We start from the raw sequence: 20,392 nt of genomic DNA, 5'->3' as shown, positions 1-20,392 counted from the left end.
CATCACTGGCTCGGAATCAAGCTATCTCCATTGCTAACTGAGGTGTGTAGAAGTGGTGCACAAGCTTCAGACAGCTAAGGTCTTCTGCCCCTTCATAAGGAATCCTTTCTTTGTAATGAGAGGATCTTAACTGTCAGTGCCAACTACATTAACAAACACACAAATTACAATAATGCTTTGTTGATGACTGAGACTACATCATAGTTAAAAAAATTTATAACAATATTTACATATTCATAATATGTCATTTGCTTAACTTAAGATTAAAACACTGGATTTAAATATAACCCGTCAACGCCTCCGAGTCCCGAGTAAACTGACAACGTCTTAGCTTCACAGGAAATATTTCGGCACTCCATATTTTTGTAATGTCTCAAATTCACAAGAACCATGTTGGTACCATAGATTTGCATGAAAAATGTAAGTGCCTTTAATCAAATGAGACCTATCATACCTCAACACCAACATACTAGTTTATTATTGGTGATGCCGCTGCTGTAAGTGTTGGTGAGAATTCTGCTGCTGCTGTAGGGAACTTGTGTGGTGTTGGTGGTAATGAAGGAGATGTGGTAAATGATGGTGATAATTTGTTCCTTTATGAAGTGGAAGAGGCTCGTGTGAACTATGCAAACTGGTGGTCATATTAGTGTGTGTTGTGGATACTGGTGTTGGCGTAGCAGTTGGGGATGATTGCTGGCTCACCACCTGCTTTTGAAGTGATAATGGCTCAGGCATTTCCTGAAATCAGAGAAATATATATAAAAAATCCTGAAGTCATTTATCAACATGAATAGTCATATACAGAAAAAACCATCATTATATATAATGAAAACCCATCTTTGTGGCTGGGCCTCAGTAGCTACCTGAAGCTGAGGTAGCTCCACACAGATGAGTCACATCAGCATTAACACTTTCGCTGCCTGATGCTAAAATATGCGGCATCAAACAAAAACACGCAGAGCGCCTGAAGACGCAAACGGCGCCATTAATTTACAATTTTTTTAAAATGAAACCTACAGTCCGAATAATATGGGATTTGTTTTAAAACGCACGCCGTCCTCTTCCAATTCTCTGTATACCCCAGGTGACTCGACCTCGCCATGTGGGCGACCACCCACGCTGGAGGCTTACTGTTCTCGTGACCACACTCGTGACAGCTGCGGCCTCCCCTCGAGTCAAAAAGTTTCCCCATTCTGGTTATTTTATCTTGGGTGTTTGTTATTACCGGTTTTATAAATGCTGCATATTGATTTCAAGATGAATAGTGATCAAGAACAGAGCCAATCCATGATGAAAGCAGTGAAAGAAACACGTACGAAGCAAAAGTTATTGAGTGTTCGTTGAAAGTACAGTATAAAAAAGTGAGACTTATATGTTCTTATATGCAACTAACCCTTTACAGCATTCTATTGCAAACAATTTGTTACCAAATTGAACGACACAGCACGAAAATTGAGGTGAGAAACCTGAAAAAAATATAAACATTGGAGTGAGTTTATGTGCTCACGGACAATGCTCGGCTGACCTTGCAGTGTGCGGAGGGTGGTCCGCTGGGCCAATGAAAGTGATTTATTAAGAGTCCTGAATGGTCTACCAGGAACCAGAGCCAAAACCAGGCCCCTCACAGAGCCAAAACCAGGCCCCTCACAGAGCCATAGGGAGCAGGGGTTTGCTACAATCACCCCTCACTAAGGAATCACCCAGGAAGAAAGCAAAGCAATACAGGTTCACAGAAAAAAACAACATTGAATGTAATGAAATGCCATTTTCTGGGTGAGACCCAGAGGCTCCCGGGAGCTATACTGGGCTGATGTGTATATATTAGACCATGGCAACAGTCAATTGAAGGAGTTCTAGGCCTACCGAGGACCAGAGCCAGAACCTGGCCCCCCCTCAAGAGAGGCACGAGGAGCAATGTCCTAAAGAAGCCCTCGTGTAATTGGAAGCAGTCTTTGTCTGCCATCTACCAGGTCAAGCACCCAGAAAGGTAGGAATTCCAAAACAATCTACTGTTGGTCAAAAATTGCAAACTGAAAGCTGAACTAGCAAGCAGAACTCCCCAACCAAAAACAGGGAAAATAGCATGAAGTCAATACAACCACCGTGCATTCATCTGCCCCCCCCCCCCTCCCCAGGAGGGGGACTGGTGGGGGGGGGTTCCCAGACCTCCCCCACCAGCTACTCTCCTCAGTTCAGAGGCTGAATATCAAAAACACACACAAAAAAAGCCGACTGGAGGGAAGGAGGGATGCAGAGGAGCCTCCGGGCCCTCACCCAGAAAAATGGCGGTGCATTACATTCAACGCTGGTTTTCTGTGAAGAGCCCCTTCTGCTCCCCAGAGCTACCTAACCAAAGATAAAGAAGAAAAGGGACTTACCCGGGAGGCAGCCATCACTCGCCCCTAAACTTGAAGTTGAGGCAACTGGTTGCAACCTGCGACCCAAGGCTACACATGCCTGAGAAAGGCCAGGAACATTAACGAGGTACTGTGCGGCCAGGACCCTGTTCAAGCTCGAAAAATCCCGTGACCAATTGTCAGTCCAGGAAATATTACCAAAAACAGCAGCCAAACTCGCGAACTTACAAACATGGTGGGCACGGGGATAGACCGCAGGCTGGCTAGACCAAATAATCCTGTGAACGATCTGAGAGACTCACACCCTGGAACAGGGAAGAAGGGAAACCGGGTCCACCCAAAGCACATCCCCTGCCATAGAGACCGTGGCGGGCAAATAACGGCGAAAACCAGCAACCGGACACAAAACATGATGCACCCCCCCGGCCGAACCAACCAAGCATCAACAACCCAAAAACCCTTTTAGAAAGCAGCAAACTCATTCTTCGCCAGAATTGAAGGAGACGGCTGCAAACGAACAAAACGACCACCAGGACCAATAGAGCAGAAACCCGTGCCGGAGGAGAGCATGAAGCTTGCCGACCCAACCCCCCAGAGGCAAATGCCAACAAGAAAGGAGCCTTAGAAAACAGTTCTGAACCGAGGGGGCCATCACAAACCGAGGGGGCCATCACAAACCGAGAAGAGAGAAAAGAGAGCACCCGTTCCAACGACCAGGACAGCTCAGATGGCGCATGAGCAGGCTGGAGGTGACAATGCCAGAGAAAGCTTGCGGAATGGAGCAGAAGTGACATCCACCCCAAATACAAGCTGCAGCGGCTCCGCCAGCGCCGCACGATACGAGACAACAGTATTTGGCATAAGATGACGGTCCTGAAACAACCAAGAGAAAAAGGACAAAACAACCCAATCAGAAATCGTAGACAACCTACGAAGAGACAAAAAGTTCCGAGAAGACCGCCAGGAAATTTCATACTGCCGTCGCGACAAAACTCACAGGTGGGACACCATCAACGAAGCCACCTGATCGCCATACAAGTAGTGATTAACCCGCGTCAAAAAGACCGGATGCGAAGAGTGGAAAAGATCAAACCAGCCACGTACTGGACCGGATCGATTTGCTGAAAGAGATGGAGCTGCGGGAAAACCCTCGAGTTTGGACATCGAGTAAGAAGTGCCTGAAACCAGGCCTGGGCCGGCCACCAAGGAGCCAACAGAACTACTCTCCCCTGGTAAGTCTCCAAACGAGCCAGGATCCGGAGCCACAACTAAACCTGTGGGAAGAGATAAAGGTAACCCCACCTCGACCAGTTCTGCCGAAAGGAATCTACTCCGATGGCCTCACCAGTCTGGGAAGGGGTGCCACATACACTGGAAGACACCTCGACCGCGACGTTGTGAAGAGATCCACCTCCGGGCGCCCGTTCGTCCAGCAGAGCCAACTGAACAAGTCGGCGTCAACCATCCATTCCGTGGATAGGAGAATGAACCGAGACAAACGTCCGCCAGAACGTTTGACACCCCCTGAACATGAACCACCAGGAGAGTCAAACCCGGAGAACTAAGCAGACGAGTCACCCGAAGCGACCATCCCCAAAGAGCCAAGGACCACATCGAACCCCTACGGTTGGGACAATGAACCACAGGGGGGCAGTCTGAATGGAGCTGGATCGTTGCTCCACGAGTGACACATACCCTCTGAAGCGAATGCCACACCGCCACAAACTCCCGCGCCGTGCTGTGAGCCCGACGGAAGGACGGACTCAACCGACCCTAGCGAGCACTGGTCACAAAACACCAGCCAAGAGATGAGGCATCCGTGAACACATCAAGCGAGGGCTCGAGGAGGCCAAGACACAGAACCCCGAAAAACCCACAGAGGAAACCAGCGACGCAGCAGTCGACGCAAGGCTGACGGAATCTGAACCCAATGATCACGAGAGCGACGGAAGGGACGTCCCTGAAGAAACCAGAACAGCCTCCAAAGCCAGATCTGACCCGACGGGTAGACCAGCACGGCAAAGTTCAGGCTCCCACACAGCCGCTCAAACAACTGGCGTGTGACCCGGGTGCTCTCCAAAAACAGTCGTAAGTGGGACTGCAGCCGCAACAACGCCATAGGAGGAAGAGACAAGGAAACGGTCCGAGAGTCCCATACAAGACCCAGCCAAGTCCAAACCTGAGAGGAAACCAAATGGGACTTCCTCCAGTTCACCAAGAACCTGAACCTGGCGAGCTGGGAAAGAAGCAAATGCCTGGCGAGCAGACATTCGGATTGGCTGGGAGCCCACACTAGCCAATCGTCGAGGTAAGCTAGAACCTGAACCCCTAACATACGCAAACGAGTCACCATGACCCGGGTAAGGTGTGTGAACACGCGATGTGCCAGAGTCAAACCGAATGGAAGGCAACAAAAGCGGTAAGCCTGTTACTCCACGACAAAACCGAGCCAGTCCCTGAACCATGGATGAATCGAGATGTGCCAATACGCGTCCCGGAGGTTCAGACACCTTCCAGGCACCCAGCGCCAAAAGCAGCCGGACCTGAGACAGAGTGGTTATCTGAAAGGAGGGGCAAAAGACCATGGGGTTCAGATGGGACAGGTCCAGTATGAATCGCAGATCCGCACAGTCCTGTTTCAGAACTGAAAACAGGCGGAAGACCCACCTGAGGGATGCTGTCGTTTCGACCATGCCCAAGCGAACCCACTCCACTCCAGGATGACTCGACAGAGCACAGGGGATGAGACCTGCCCTGCCAGCCCCAATTCCCCCCAAGGGAAAGGAACGACCCAACCCCACCACAGGCCAGAGGAAACGACCCAAAATGCCTATGAATCATGGAACCAGGCGAGAGCAAACAGCGGGAGCCTCCCCAACTATCGCCCCATCAACAAAGTGAACCGCGAAAGGGCCGACAACCCCTACGAGAGCCCGACCGACGCTCAGAGCGATCACTGCGCCGACCAGACGCCAACGGCTCCGCAGGAGGAGCCGGTCTCGAATGTGGCACTACTGGCTTATGACGACCGAAGGAACCCTGAGACCTGACACGACCCTTCCGGGCAGGACCACCACGGCTACCCTGGAGAACCAACAAGTCTGACATAGGCTGGCAACTTGACGAAGCCAAGCCGATTCCAGAGTGGACGAGCACTGCCTGTCGGCATGCGAGGCGAGAAGCAAAAAACACACACACTGCCTCCTTCAGAATTGGCGCAAACAACTTCAACAAGGCAGCCGATGCCCGAGCTGCCGAAGAAAACACACCGGCCACTGGCTTGCAACCCAGCTCCTCCACATCCTCCCTAAGCCAGTCCGAAGACAGCTCCAGCAGGGAAAAGAAGCACAAGATCGACTCCAAATGCCCACGGGTGTACAAATCCTTGGCTACCAGGGACGCCGAAAGGGAGGGAACCTGCACGTGAAGCTGCACCTGGCCGATATCGCGAAGAAGGACAGGGGCAAACAAGCATGCATTGAGATGGGGGCGGGGTAGTAGGATGAACCACAGCAGGGGAAGGACTACGGGTGCAGATAAAACCAAAGTCGAGGCAACTAACACCCCCAAATCTGCGTCTCTATAACCAAAGCGGGGCAGCTCCAGGGCATCCGGAAAGGCAACCTAACTTGTTGCAGCAACATAAACTGTACATGCAACACCGAAGCTGCTTGCACCCAAATATCAATCTCAGTGGACTGGGTGAATTGGAGTACAAGCAAGGAACACCATTCGCAGGACTCCGGATCAAAGGTGTCACTGACCCAACAGGCAGCATGGCGGAGGCAAAGACCACTGAGCCCCAATGGGGGTTTCCAGGGCCCTTAGGCTGACTGCTAAGGGAAGCCTAGGCAAGATATTGCTAACTGGTTATCCCAGAGCTACCAAGCAAACAAACTGAAAGCTGAACCCCTGCGACATGTGCAAGCACAGGGACCTAGTGGAGGGCCACTAAAATCATGCAAGTGGTCCTACTGCCACACCAGGCAGACCTCCACCAGGTGAACAGAACCGGTCGCTATGCATATATCAGACAGCTGCACAGTATCTAGTGCCCCAGCCAGCGATGAAACTACCTTCTACCCAAGGGCAAACAGGAGTAAGAACCACCCCAACTGAACCCCAATGGCGGGCAATCACCGAGCAGTGACAAAACCACACAGAGGTAGTTCCCGAACGGCTCAGGGAAGATAACCCAAAGCCGCAAGGGCAGTACTTACAGGGCACCTAGGGAAGGTAGCCCTAGGTGCATGCAGCCCCAGTACTCTTGTGTTACTCCTGGCTTGCATACCACCAACACAGAGCAACAACACCACTAAGCAGCCCTGCGCAAAGGATGGAGCCAGAGTTGATCGACTGCCACCGACACAACCACCTCTTGAGAGTAGCCGGTGGGGAGGTCTGAGACCTCCACTGTCCCCCCACCCCCTGGGTGAGGGGGGGGGGGTGTTGTGCAGACGGATGTGCGGTGGTTGTGGTGACGTCATGCTATTTTCCGTTTTTTTGTTGGTGAGTTCTGATTGCTAGTTCAGCTTTCGGTTTGCAATTTTTGACCAGCAGTAGTTTGTTTTGGAATTCCTACCTTTCTGGGTGCCTAACCTGGTAGATGGCAGACAAAGACTGCTTCCAATTACACGAGGGCTTCTTTAGGCCATTGCTCCTCGTGCCTATCTTCAGAGGGGGAGGGGTCAGGTTCTGGCTCTGGCCCTGGTAGGCTTAGAACTCCTTTGATTGACTGTTGCCATGGTCTAATATATACACATCACCCTGGTATAGCTCCAGGGAGCCAAAGGGCTCTCCACAGAAAACTCAGCGTTGTATGTAATTAAACACCATTTTCTAGGTAAGCCCCGGAAACTCCCTGGAGCTATCGGACTAATATGTGATACATTAGACCGGGGTATTAGTCTATGGAGTTCAGACTATCGGGAACCATGAGCCAGAACCTGGCCCCCCTGAGAGAGATGCAAGGAACAATAGCCCTGGGAAAACCCCCTGTGGTTGGGGTTTTTCCTTATCTGCCATCAAGTGGGGTTAGGCATCCAGAAAGGTAGGCATAACAATACAAACCCCACATGGTAAGAAAATTACAACAAAAAACCGAACAAAGAGGCAGAACTCCCTCCAATCTCAAGGAAACAAGCAAATGTCACACTCCACAGCCGCGTCACTCGTTCGCGCAGCCCCGGACTTTTCCACGGCGGCTACTGTATGAATCAATGAAACCACTCCATTTCGGAAGCAAAGCATCAAACAACATGAAAAACCGCTGACCGGAGGGAGGGAGGGTTGCCAGGAAGCCTCTGGGGTTCACCCAGAAAATGGCGTTTCATTACATTTAACGCCAGTTTTCTGTGAGGAGCCACTATGGCTCCCTGGAGCTACATAACCAAAAATAAGGAAAAGAGGGACTTACCCGGGAGCCAGCCACCATGTACTCCTCAACACGAAGTTGAGATAACCGGTTGCAACCTGCAACCCAAAGTAACACAGGAACGCCCAGGAGCAGGAACATTAACCAAATAACGGGCAGCCAGGACCCTGTTCAACCTTCAAAATCCCTACGCTCGAATATCAACCCAGGACATATTGCCAAAGGCAGCAGCCAATGCAGCAAACTTCCTAACATCATGGGCACGAGGACAGACCACAGGTTGCCTAGATTTAATAACCCTGCAGACGACCTGGGAGACCTGAGCCATGGAACAGAGAACAAGAAAAACTGGATCAACCCAAAGCGCATCCCCAGCCATTGACGCAGACACTCGCAGATAACGGCGAAGAGCCGCAATCGGACACAACACATGATGCACCTCCAGCTTGATCAACAAAGCGTCAATGACCCAGACCCCTCCAGAAAGAAGCCGTCTCATTCTTTGGCAGAAAAAAAGGAGATGGCTGCAACAAACAAACTGACCCACCAGGACTAAAAGAGCAGAAACCCCCCCTGTGCCGGAGGAGAGCATGAAGCTCACCGACCAGACCCCCAAAGGGCAATGCCAACAGAAACAGAGCCTTGGAAGAACAATCTTGTGTAAGAGAGAAATTGTGTAAGAGAGACCCTTGTGTAGGGAGAAATAGCAGTGTTAAATGTTGAAAACCAATCTGGTACTTTTACCCCTACAGATATACAGAGCATCATCTTAGCAGGAAAAGGTCATCTCTTAAAAACCAATGTAAACAAAACTGATAAAATAGTTAAAAAGCAGATTCAATGCAAGAAAATATAGAGAGACAACAGTGTTCAATGTAGAAAAACAGCCTGGAACATTATAAGACATATAAATGAACTATTGGGTAAATGCGTTTGACATGTATAGGGATGAGACATTATTGGAACCGGGCAGGAAGCACATGGGCAAGGCCTTCTCATCCACTTGGGAGAGAGAGAGAGAGGCAGTGAAAACAAGACCAGTGTCTTGGATGGTCTCTAACAAATATGATAAGTTCCGGATGCCCTGGAGCTGCCCCGCTTTGGTTATAGAGACCCGGATTTTATAGATGATTATAGCAGTGCTTCCCTTTTTGTATAAGTTAGAGATAGGGATTTGTAGAAATAAGGATTTTAGAACCCTGTGTGTAGGGAGAGTGGTGTGTTGTTAATTCAAGTACATGTGCTCAGCTGTGTGTTACATGGGGGTTATCCACATTTACTTTGTACATCCATTTGTGTATTGTGGTCAGAGTAGTGTATTGTTAAAACCCAGGCCCTTTGTAGTGACCTAAGAGGAGTGGAATGGAGTAATGAGCTTAAGTCCCAGTGTGTAGAGGCCTAAACTGCTTTGTGGGGTCCCTTGTGCCAGTGGTCTCCAGAGGTGTGTGTTGGTGGGAAGGAACCTCTCCCCCCCCCTTTATCTGAATCAATCCTGTGGTGGATCCAAGTACACCCCCCTCCTGTTCCAATGATCCAAGTACACCCCCCCTCCTGTTCTAATGATCCAAGTACACCCCCCCTCCTGTTCTAATGATCCAAGTACACCCCCCCTCCTGTTCTAATGATCCAAGTACACCCCCCCCCTGTTCTAATGATCCAAGTACACCCCCCCTCCTGTTCTAATGATCCAAGTACACCCCCCCTCCTGTTCTAATGATCCAAGTACACCCCCCCTCCTGTTCTAATGATCCAAGTACACCCCCCCTCCTGTTCTAATGATCCAAGTACACCCCCCCTCCTGTTCTAATGATCCAAGTACACCCCCCCTCCTGTTCTAATCAGTGTGAGGAAATCTGGTATTTGTTAAATAAAAACCCTTTTGTAAAATTGTACCCCAAGGTGTATTTCTTGTCCCCTGTAGTTAGAACTGGTGATTATTGCTATATAGATTCCTGCACTTCCATTATTTATAAGAAAGTAAGAGCGGGTGTTGTTAGCGATACTCTAGGGTACGGCTTTCAATCCTGTACCTTACACTTGAACCGAAAGGGCCACAGCAAACTGAAGAGAGAGGAAAGATAGAAGAGCACCCTGTCCAAGGACCAGGACGGCTCAGGCAGTGTATGAGCAGGCCGGAGGTGAAACAAAGCACAAGAAAGCTTACAGAACAGGGTAGAAATGACATCCACCACGAAAGCAAGCTGGAGCGGTTCCGCCAGTGCCGCACAATGCGAGGCGACAGTATTTGGCATAAGATGACGGTCCTGAAACAACCAAGATAGAAAGGACAAAACAACCTGATCCAAAACAGAAAAAAAACTATAAAGGGCCAAGAAATAATGAAAGGACCGCCAGGAAACTTCATACTGCTGCCAAGACGAGACCCGCAGGTGTGGCATCATCAATGAAACCACCTGCTCACCATACAATTGGTGACAGATCCCAGGACAGAAAAACCAGACGTGAAGACTTGAGAAGAATATTGAACCAGCTACGTAACGGAATGGCCCAATCTGCTGAAAGAGGCAGGGCCACAGGAAGACCCCCCCTGGGTTTGGACACCGAGCAAGCAGTGCCTGAAACCAAGTCTGGGCCAGCCACCAAGGAACCAAGAAGACTACTCTCCCTTGGTAAGTCTCCAAGTGAGCTAGGACCTGGAGCAACAGCGGAACCAGGGAAAAGAAGTGCAGGTAACCCGACCTCGAGCAGTCCTGCCAGAAGGCATTGACCCCAATGACCTCGCAGTCGGGGAAGGATATTACATATATCTGGAGATGCCTTGACCACGCTGACGTGAACAGAACCACCTCCGGGAGCCCATACGGCCAGCAGAGCCAACTGAACGAGTCGGCGTCGACCATTCATTCCATGGACAGGGGAATGGACCGTGACAGGGTGTCCATCAGGACATTGGACACCCCCGAACGTGAACGGACATGAGAGCCAAACCCCGAGAACTCAGCAGACGAGTCACCCGAAGCGATGAGCCCCAAAGAGCCAAGGACCGCATTGAACCCGTGCGGTTCAGACAATGAACCACTGGGGAGCAGTTCGAATGGAGCCGGATCGTTGAACCCCAAGCAACCCGAACCCTCCACAGCCCCCGCCACACCACTGCGAACTCCCACACCATGCTGTAAGTCCAACGGAAGGGTAGACTCCACCGCTCCTGGTCGGCTTGGTGAGCACTGGTCACAAAGCCCTAGCCAAGAGACAACGAGTCCGTGAATACATCGAGCGAGGGCTCGGGTAGGCGCCAAGGCACTGAACCCAAAAAAATCCAAAGAGAAAGCTGGCAACCCAGCAACCGACGTAAGGCACCGGGAGGCTGAACCCAATGATCGCAAAAGAAGCGGAAGGGACATCCCCGAAGGAACCATACCACCCAACAAAGCCACACCCGACATGGCGGGTAGACCATCACAGCAAAGTTCAGACTCCCGCACAAACCCACAAGCAACCGCCGTGTGACCTAAGAGCCCCTCAGAAACAGGCGAAAGCGAGACCACAGCTGCAGTAGAGCTGCCGGAGGAAAAGACAAGGGAGCGGTCCAAGAGTCCTACACAGGACCCAGCCAAGACTGAACCTGAGAGGGACCCAGATGGGACTACCTCCAGTTCACCATGAATCAAAACCCGGCGAGCTGGGAAAGAACCAAATCCCTGGTGAGCAGACACACGGACTTGCTGGGAGCCCATACCAGCCAGTTGTCAAGGTAGGCCAGAACCCGAACCCCCTAATAGACACAGACAGGCCACCACGACTCAGGTAAGGCGTGTGAAAATGCAAGGTGCCAGATTCAAGCCGACTGGAAAGCAACGAAAGTGGTAACCCTGATGCCCGACAACAAAACCTAGCCAGTCCCTGAACCCAGGGTGAATCGGGACATGCCAGTACACATCTCGGAGGTCCAAGGACACCATCCACGCACCCAGTTCCAAAAGAAGACAGACCTGGGATCGAGTAGTTATCCGAAAGTAGAGGCAATAGACACAGGGGTTCAGATGGGACAAGTCCAGAATGATCCGCAGGTCATAAGAACATATGAACGAAGGGAACTGCAGAAGGCCTATTGGCCCATATGAGGCAGCTCCTATTTATATCTAACCAATTTCATTCATATATATGTCCAACCTACGCTTGAAACAATCAAGGGACCCCCACTTCAATATGTTACGCAGTAATTGGTTCCACAAATCAACAACCCTATTACCCAACCAGTAATTACCTAGGTCTTTCCTAAATCAAAACTTATTCAGTTTATACCCATTATTTCGTGTTCTGTCTTGTGTTGATACTTTCAATACCTTATTAATACAGTGGCACCTCGACTTACGATTGCCCTGACTTGAAATAATTTCGAGTTACGATGTAAATTTCATAAAAAATGTGACTCGACTTACGATAGTGTCGTCGACTAATGATATTTGTTGGTACACGTTCGGGTCGACCAAGTGCGTGGTTCCCGGTCACTCGGGTCAACCTGCCTCAGTTTACTACAGCCGCCCGCTTAGTGACGATCACGCCTATAAGAAATTCCGTTTTTGTAGTGATTTTTTGCTTTTCTGAACATAAAACTGATTATTATATATCACTCCATGGGTCCCAAGAAAGTCAGTGGTAAGGTTCAACATATGAAAACCCATGTAAAGATGACCATAGAGCAAAAACAAGAGATCATTCGTAAATATGAAGATGGTGTGCAGGTTGCTGAACTAGCTAGGCAGTACAACAAATCTCAGTCAATGATATCCACCATACTTGCTACGAAAAAGGACATTATGAGTGCTAAAGTGTTAAAAGGCGTATTAATAATCACAAAACATAGAACACAAATACTTGAGGATGTTGAACAGTTGTTATTAATTGGGATACACAAAAAGGAGTTAGCAGGTGATAGCATTTCAGAGGCCATCATTTGTGAAAAGGCAAGAAAATTGCATGAAGATCTTATAAAGAAAACCCCTGGATCGAGTGATGCAGAAGTGAAAGAGTTTAAGGTGAACAGAGGATGGTTTGAGAAATTTAGAAAAAGAAGTGGAATTCATAGTGTTGTGAGGCATGGGGAGGCTGCCAGCTTAGACAAACCAGCGGCTGAAAGATTTATTGGCAAATTTAAAGATTTTGTGCAGAGTGAGGCATACCTACCACAACAAGTGATTAATTGTGACGAGACAGGGCTATTCTGGAAAAGATTGCCAAAGAAAACATACATTACCAAGGAGGAAAAGTCATTGCCCCGGACACAAGCCTATGAAAGATCGGTTTACTCTTGTGTTGTGTGGTAATGCAAGTGGCGATTTGAAAATTAAACCCTTGCTTGTGTATCATTCCGAAAATCCAAGGGTTTTCAAAAAATATAATGTGCAGAAAAACAAAGTGTGTGTGATGTGGAAGGCTAATGCTAAGGCTTGACGGACTAGGCAATTTTTTACGGAGTGGGTGAATGAGGTGGTGTGCCTTGCCATCAAAAAATATTTGCAGGAGAACAGTTTGCCACTCAAGGCTCTGCTTCTCCTCGACAATGCTCCTGCCCATCCTCCAGGCTTGGAGGATCCATTGATGGAGGAATTTAGTTTCGTTACAGTAAAGTTCCTTCCTCCCAACACCACTTCTCTACTTCAGCCTATGGACCAGAAAATCATTGCCAATTTTAAGAAACTTTATGAAAGGGCACTTTTCCTGAGATGTGTTGAAGTAACGGATGCCACAATCTCACCCTCAAAGAGTTCTGGAAAACCACTTTAACATTTATAGTGCTTTAAAACTTGTTGACAAAGCCTGGCAAGAAGTGACTGTAAGAACCATGATCTCTGGCTGGAGAAAACTGTGGCCTGAATGTGTTGCAGAACGAGACTTTGAGGGGTTTGAGCCTGAACCTGAAGTGCCTCTTGTTGAGGAAATTGTTTCTCTGGGTCAGCAATTGAGTTGGAGTTGGATGGTGCTGATGTGGAGGAGTTGGTGGAAGAACACAACGAAGAACTGACTACCGAAGAACTCCAAGCCCTTCAAAAGGAGCAGCAACAAGAGGTAGCCGAGGAAATTTCTTCAGGGTAGGAGATGCCAGTAGAGAATGTGCCTTCCTCAACAATTAAGAAAATGTGTGCAGCATGGGAAGAACTACAAACTTTTGCTGAAACGACTTACCCAAATCAAGCTGCAGTAGGCCATTGCCTTAACCTATTCAATGACACTGTGATACATCACCACAGACAAATGTTAAAACGAAGGGAAAAATAAGTGTCTCTTGACAAATTTTTAGTGAGACAAACAAGCACTGAACCACAACCAGGTCCTAGTGGTGTTCAGGCAAAACATAGGAGAGAGAGTACCCCAGAGTAAACATCACTGCCTGATGTGATAATGGAAGGGGACTCCCCTTCCAAACAGTAACAACTCTCCTCCTCCCCCCTCATCACCATCTTCCATACACCATCAAGAGTCCTCCACAAAGGTAAGATAAACATATGTACTGTATTGTAGTTAGAGAAAATTTTTTTATTCAGTATAAAATGTATTTGTGAGTTAATATTTTGGAGGGTGGGGAACGGATTAATTCAATTCCCTTTATTTCTTGTGGGAAAATCGCTTCGACTTACGATATTTCGACTTACGATCCGTCTCTGGGAACGGATTATCATTGTAAATCGAGGCCCCATTGTATCCCCTTTGTTATGTCCATTCATCCACTTGTATACCTCTATCATATCACCCCTAACTCTTCGTCTTTCCATTCCACAGTACGGCGACCAAAACTGAACTGCACAATCCAAATGGGCCCCAACCAGAGAAAGACACAGCTGAAGAACACCACCAGGTGTCCCACTACTAACGCTTCGACAAACAAATCCCAGTGTCCTATTTGCCTCATTACGAACACTTATGCACTGATTTTTTGGCTTTAAATTCTTACTAATCATAACTTTTTATAAGGTCCGCGCAGTCCCGTTTTCAAATCAGAAACAGGCGGGAAACCCACCTGAGGGACGAGTTCGTTTTGACCACACCCAAACGAACCCACTCCAAGATGACTTGACAGAGCATAGGAGAAGAAGCATGCCCCGCCAGCCCTCCGAAGGAGGAGGGAGCCACAGACACCGCCTCCCACAGGATCGACGCTATCGGCTTCAACAGCGCAGCCGAAGCCCACACCGCTGAGACCAACCACCAGATCCAGGATTGGTCCTAAGCGTTTTCATGTCCTGCACAAGCCAGTCCGAAGACAGCTCGAGAAGGGAAAACACAAGACTGAAGTCAAATGGTCACAGGCGCACAAATCCTTGCAACCAAAGCAGCCGAAAGGGAAGGAACCTGCACGAGAAGCTGCACATCCCGCGGAAGGGCAGGGATATCAAACATGCATTGAGGCATTCAAATTCGCCCCCCAGTTAAAGCTGTACCAGAGTAAGGGCCTCTCGCCACTCAAGCGTGCAGGACCGACAAAACGTATAACGTGTCCCAATGAAAAGATAGGACTCCGTCTGCCAACCAGAATCTCGTAATTAACCCAAAAAGGAAAAGAAGAGCTGAACTCAAATGAGGCAGGATCCATTATCGAGGCGTAATTTGGGTCGCACAGGAGGTAAGCCGCAATGGCCTCCCGCACCTCATAAGGAGGGATGCAGGAGGCCGAAAACCTCCGGAAAGAAGGAACCGAAGTACAGGTACCCTAGGGAACCCAGAACCAAACCCAGCTCATGACGTCATATCAAATTCATATAAGGAGGGGGTATAAGAAAACCCCACCCCTTGCAGCAACAAGCCCTGCTCAGAGTGTACCAAAACTCAAGCGAGGTCAAACGGAGCACAAGGCTCCCAAGTCAGCCCCTACCACACCCTGGGAACCTCCACATCAAGACAAGGGGCCGAGCCATCCTCCAAACCCCTCAGCCTCGAAAGAAAAGGCTGAGGCAGCTGGAAAAGCTGGAACAAAGGGGGACCCACTGGTCAGATCCAGAAGCGCCAACTAGAGGAATTGATTCGAATGCCTCCATCGCTACACCGGTTGGGGCATTCCCCGAAACTGCCCGAGTCTCACCACCAGCTAAACCCTGCCTCGACCCCAAAACCCTCAGACGCTTCGGAGCCGGAAGCAGAGGAGAGGGAATAGGATAAACAACAGCAGGGGAAGGACGAGGGGGGCTCGGATGGAACCAAAATTGAGGCGACTATCACCCCTAAGTCCGGGTCCCTATAACCAAAGCTCCCTGCACAGTCCCCTTCCCCCTTCCAGGAAGGGGAAAGCTGCACGGACAGCAGTGTGGTGACAGTTGTGACATCTGGCTCGTTTGCTTGTTTTCATCTTGGGGGAATTCTGTCCAACAGTTCGGCTTTTAGTAGCAATATTTTAACCAGATTGGGTTTGTTTTGGGGTGCCCACCTTTCTGGGTGCCTGACCCAGTTGATGGCAGATACAGAATGCTTCCAACTACACAGAGGTTTCTATAGACCATTGCTCCTCGTGCCTCTCTGAGGGAGACAGATCCTGGGGCGTGGTCCCCCAGTAGGCCTAGAACTCCATTCGCTTTAGCTGATGCCAGGGTCTAATACATTCATATCAGCCCAGTTAGCTCCAGGGAGCTGAAGGGGCTCCCCCCAGAAATATGGTGTTTATATTAGTAACACGATTATTATACAGTATTCTTAAAACAATACAACAGTGTTTTTATGTTATTACACTGCATATACACTATATACAGAATATAAATATCTACATTTTCATGCAATATTGCAAATCACTAATCATTTCTGGGGAGTGTAATAATCTTATAATTGGTTATTAGAGTGCAGCCAAATTCTGTATTTTTTGTACGAAGTTCTAACAGTGTGCATTAAAATATATAATATTTTTTCATATTTTAAAAGTTTTTATCATGGTTTTTTAAGTGCAATGTTGTACTGTATTGGGTTGTCAATAATATTATTTGTATCATAGAACATGTAGAATATTGGTATACATATATTCGCATCACTAATGTGAGTTAACACTTTTGTCCGGTGGCGACGGATATTCCGTCGATAATTAACTTTACGGATGTCCGGCAGAGAGACTTTTGCGTCCGAAATTCAAATATTTGTAAAATTCCATTTATTGTTAGATTATTATGGGACTAGTTTTATAATGCGCGCCTTTAGATTGCGAACAATTTGATATGCAAATGAACGACGTAACACAGAAATTGAGGTCAGAACACTGGAAAGATTATAAATACTTGTGTGGTGATGAGCGTCCAAAATTAAAATATTTGTTAAAATTACCATTTATTGTTCGATTATTACGGGACTAGTTCTAAAATACACACCTTTAGACTGTGAACAATTTGATACCAAAATAAACAACATAGCAAGAAAATTGAGGTCAGAACACTGGAAAGAGTATACACATTTTAGTGTGCGTGCTCGCTCCCGGGAAATGACAGGCCCACCTTGAGGTGGGTTCGGGTGCGCACTTCGGGCGGAGTAAAGTGTTAAATATTATATTCTTTGAATACCAAAACATAGTGTTTTTGCTGTTATTATACTGTATACACATATTATGTATAACTATCTACATGTTTGGGCATCATAATGAATTACAAAGCTGCTCTGATGAGGCCAAGCAGCATTGCGCCACCTCACACTATACAGCTGACGACGCACTTGACTCGACAAAATTCCTTCTCCCAACACACTATGCACATTGCTAATTCTAGATACAATGCTGCTACAGTATTATCAGAATCCTGGTCACTAAATTTTGAAAATTAATAATTTTCCACAAGTTTATTAATTAAAGGAACATGAGCTGCCATTTCAGGATGCTCAGATGCACCAATGTGCACCACAACACACAACAATGTCCTGTGGCTGTCTGCATCATGCTGTGAACACCATACATCATGAACACCATTGTGTTCACTGATATCTGAACACTGTACATACTCCACAATTTTGTTTTCAAAATGACAACTGTTTACTAAGATACTGAGGCCTAAGAAAGCCAATGCGAGTCCCCTGAACCCACAGGAGTTTTAAATCTTATGTGGTGTGTTAAATCATCACTAGACTACTGGCGCAGATTGGTCAAATATGCAGCGGTTCGTCCCAGATTGACTTGCGCCGATGAAGGGTTAAAAGAGTAAACTGTGAAAAGGCAGGCACAATGATACCCAAGCAGAGGCACCCTTCCATGATGCATGAGAACAATGCTGGACAGAAGAAACACCAGCCAGAAGGAGTGCAATGACTCAAGAATCAGTTCCACTGGATGCCTTCCCTGACCAACAACCAGCCATGGCCCAACCCAGAACAACTGCCTCTGAGCAGGAAGGACAGACACCCTCTGCAAAAGGACCTAAAGGGGCTGGAAGGCAGCAGCAGTGGCCAAAAGAACCGGAGAATCAGCCTCCTCAGGAAACAAAGGCATGAAAGGGGTGACAGCCAACGTTAAGGACCAAGCTGAATTGAAAACAAGCTAGAACAACTAGGTTGTCTCAAAGCTGCTCAGACAACAGCTCAACAACTGCCCAAATGTGCAAGAAAAATTCAAAAGTGAGCATTAGCTCTGTGATCCTCCCCAGTGAGGACACCAGAGAACAAAGGCAGCTGGAAATGGAGCTGCCACCTGTCCACAGCATTTGGACAAAGCAAAAGAAGAAGCTCTTAAGCAGTGGAAAAGTAGCACCGAAACTCCAAACTCTGAAACCTGTAGACCGGGAGCAAGCAAGACCGGGGAATGGAGAATTGAGGCCTGGCAAACCACACTATACAGGGCCGGGGAAGGACGAGAGAGGCAAACTTGGAATTGGTGTAATTCGCCAATCCCTCCAAGTCCCTAAACATAATATGGTCAACATAAGGGCATCCACTCAAGCACCAAACCACATACAGCAAATATGAGAGAACTGTCAAAATGTAGCGAGGCCGACGGACACCCATCAAATTCACAAGTAGCGAGAGATTCAAGAGACCCTTGCACTACCCAGGGTGAGGCACTCTACATAGCAGTATGGCTTCTCAGGGAGCAAACTCTTGAACCCATCAGAGAATATACTCTGTCAGAGTTTGGGCAACACCAAACAAGCACCTAAGGTACAATCTAGGTAAGGAAAGAGCAACCCTAAATACTGTACATGCAACTTGAAACAAAGAATAAACCAAGTCCATGCAACAAGTCTAGAAATACATACTCATGAAGCAAGCACCAGACACGAACTATACGCAAGCAAATGTTCCCCATATGACAGCCTTAAGGTTGCCCAAAAAATCTTGAAAAAAAGAGACTCACCAAAGCCAGCGACTGGGAGAGAGGTCCCCACTTGTAGACATCAGAGACAGGGCTGAAGTCTGATGATGTGGGAGCTGGGAACTTCCATTGGAACTGTCATCTGTTGGTGGCCAGCCATAACTAGGGGTGGTGGGGGTGTGGGGGTATGGGTTTGATCTAACTATTTAGTGAATTGTTTGCAGTCATTTGCTGTTTCAGTTCTTTTCTCTGTGAACCTTGCAGTTGTCTGTATTGCTTCACTTTCATGATGTTTCCTTTGATGAGGGTGATTGTAACAATCCCCTGCTCCCTGTGCCTCTGTGAGGAAGGGGTCAGGTTCGGCTCTGATCCCTGGTAGGCCATTCACCACTTCTAAGGCTGATGTGACTCATCTGTGTGGAGCTACCTAGTTTCAGGGAGCTACCATTCAGCCTACAGAAAAAAAAGTATTGGTGTAATTTTTCACACATTATACAGTGTTTTAAATACAAGAGACTCTCAACTTTATGCAGATGTGCATACCAAAACCTCGCATGTTAAGCATGACCTGCATAATTTTAGTTAAGGATATAATAGGACAAATAGGATGCATTCCAAAACAAAGAATTTGATTACCCAGAAAATTAAAATGTATGTACTGTAATATATAATTTTATTGGCACACTATATAGTATTTAAGATGAGATGTCCAGATCAAATCTAAAAAACTAAAACCAGTGAGCCAAATATATAAGGTTTTAAAAAAATAGGCTTAATGCCTTTATCACATCAATAAATGCTCGAGTCAAAATTTTCTGTTAACTTGTTTTCAAACTGATAAATAAAAATGTAAGGAAGTATCATTGTGCAAAATGGCACAACACAGACAAAGAGGAAATCAATTGATGATTTATATATTTAGCTGCCAAGACACAACCCCATCACATGAACCTGCATAAAGCAGAGAGTCAACTGCAGTTAATGCCACACACCTTTCACACAAACCTGAGCCTATACAGTCAACCCCTCCAAACACCAACCTTAAAAACTGTAACGTCCTCTAAACTGAATGACGTGTTTAGTTTTGCTTTTGCCTGCTCATAATAAAACAAATTCATAATAAAACCTTTCCCTTTCAAACAAGAAACTCCATTCTAAACATGGAACAAATTTCACGGTCCCACAGTAGCAAGGATTAAGTCGCAAAAATATCCCGCATGACAATGACAAACCAATGGTAAAGAATAAGTTGGCTCTTATGATCATGTTTATCAAAGACACTGAAAACTAACTTTGAAGCACTTGATTAAATAATGCCATAAATAATTGATTTATGTGTTTCAATTACTTCAGTTCAATGAAGAGCTATCTCAGATAAAACTTGTTTACATGATCAGCTTCAGTGAAAATATAAACAAACTGTGTTTGTTCTTAAAG

At 47.4% G+C, this 20,392-nt stretch overlaps 1 protein-coding gene across 4 annotated transcripts in view; it reads right to left on the bottom strand.

Annotated features, from left to right (window-relative positions):
* Window positions 1–200: 200 nt before the first annotated feature.
* Window positions 201–20,392, bottom strand: part of LOC123756092 (serine/threonine-protein kinase fray2) — a 101,318-nt gene continuing 81,126 nt past the window's right edge. For 3 of the 4 annotated variants that reach the window (XM_069336537.1, XM_069336536.1, XM_045739085.2), the window contains exon 4: window positions 201–738. In XM_069336537.1, the coding sequence (XP_069192638.1) occupies window positions 478–738 (261 nt within the window). In that variant the 3' untranslated portion in view covers window positions 201–477. Of the gene's footprint in view, window positions 739–18,997; window positions 19,409–20,392 lie in introns of all 4 variants that reach the window. The other variant, XR_011230544.1, reaches the window with a different exon arrangement.

Source organism: Procambarus clarkii, chromosome 36 (assembly GCF_040958095.1).
Source record: "Procambarus clarkii isolate CNS0578487 chromosome 36, FALCON_Pclarkii_2.0, whole genome shotgun sequence".
Taxonomy (NCBI): domain Eukaryota; kingdom Metazoa; phylum Arthropoda; class Malacostraca; order Decapoda; family Cambaridae; genus Procambarus; species Procambarus clarkii.
Note: the sequence above shows the minus strand (reverse complement) of the source record. Positions and strands in the feature narration are given on the sequence as shown.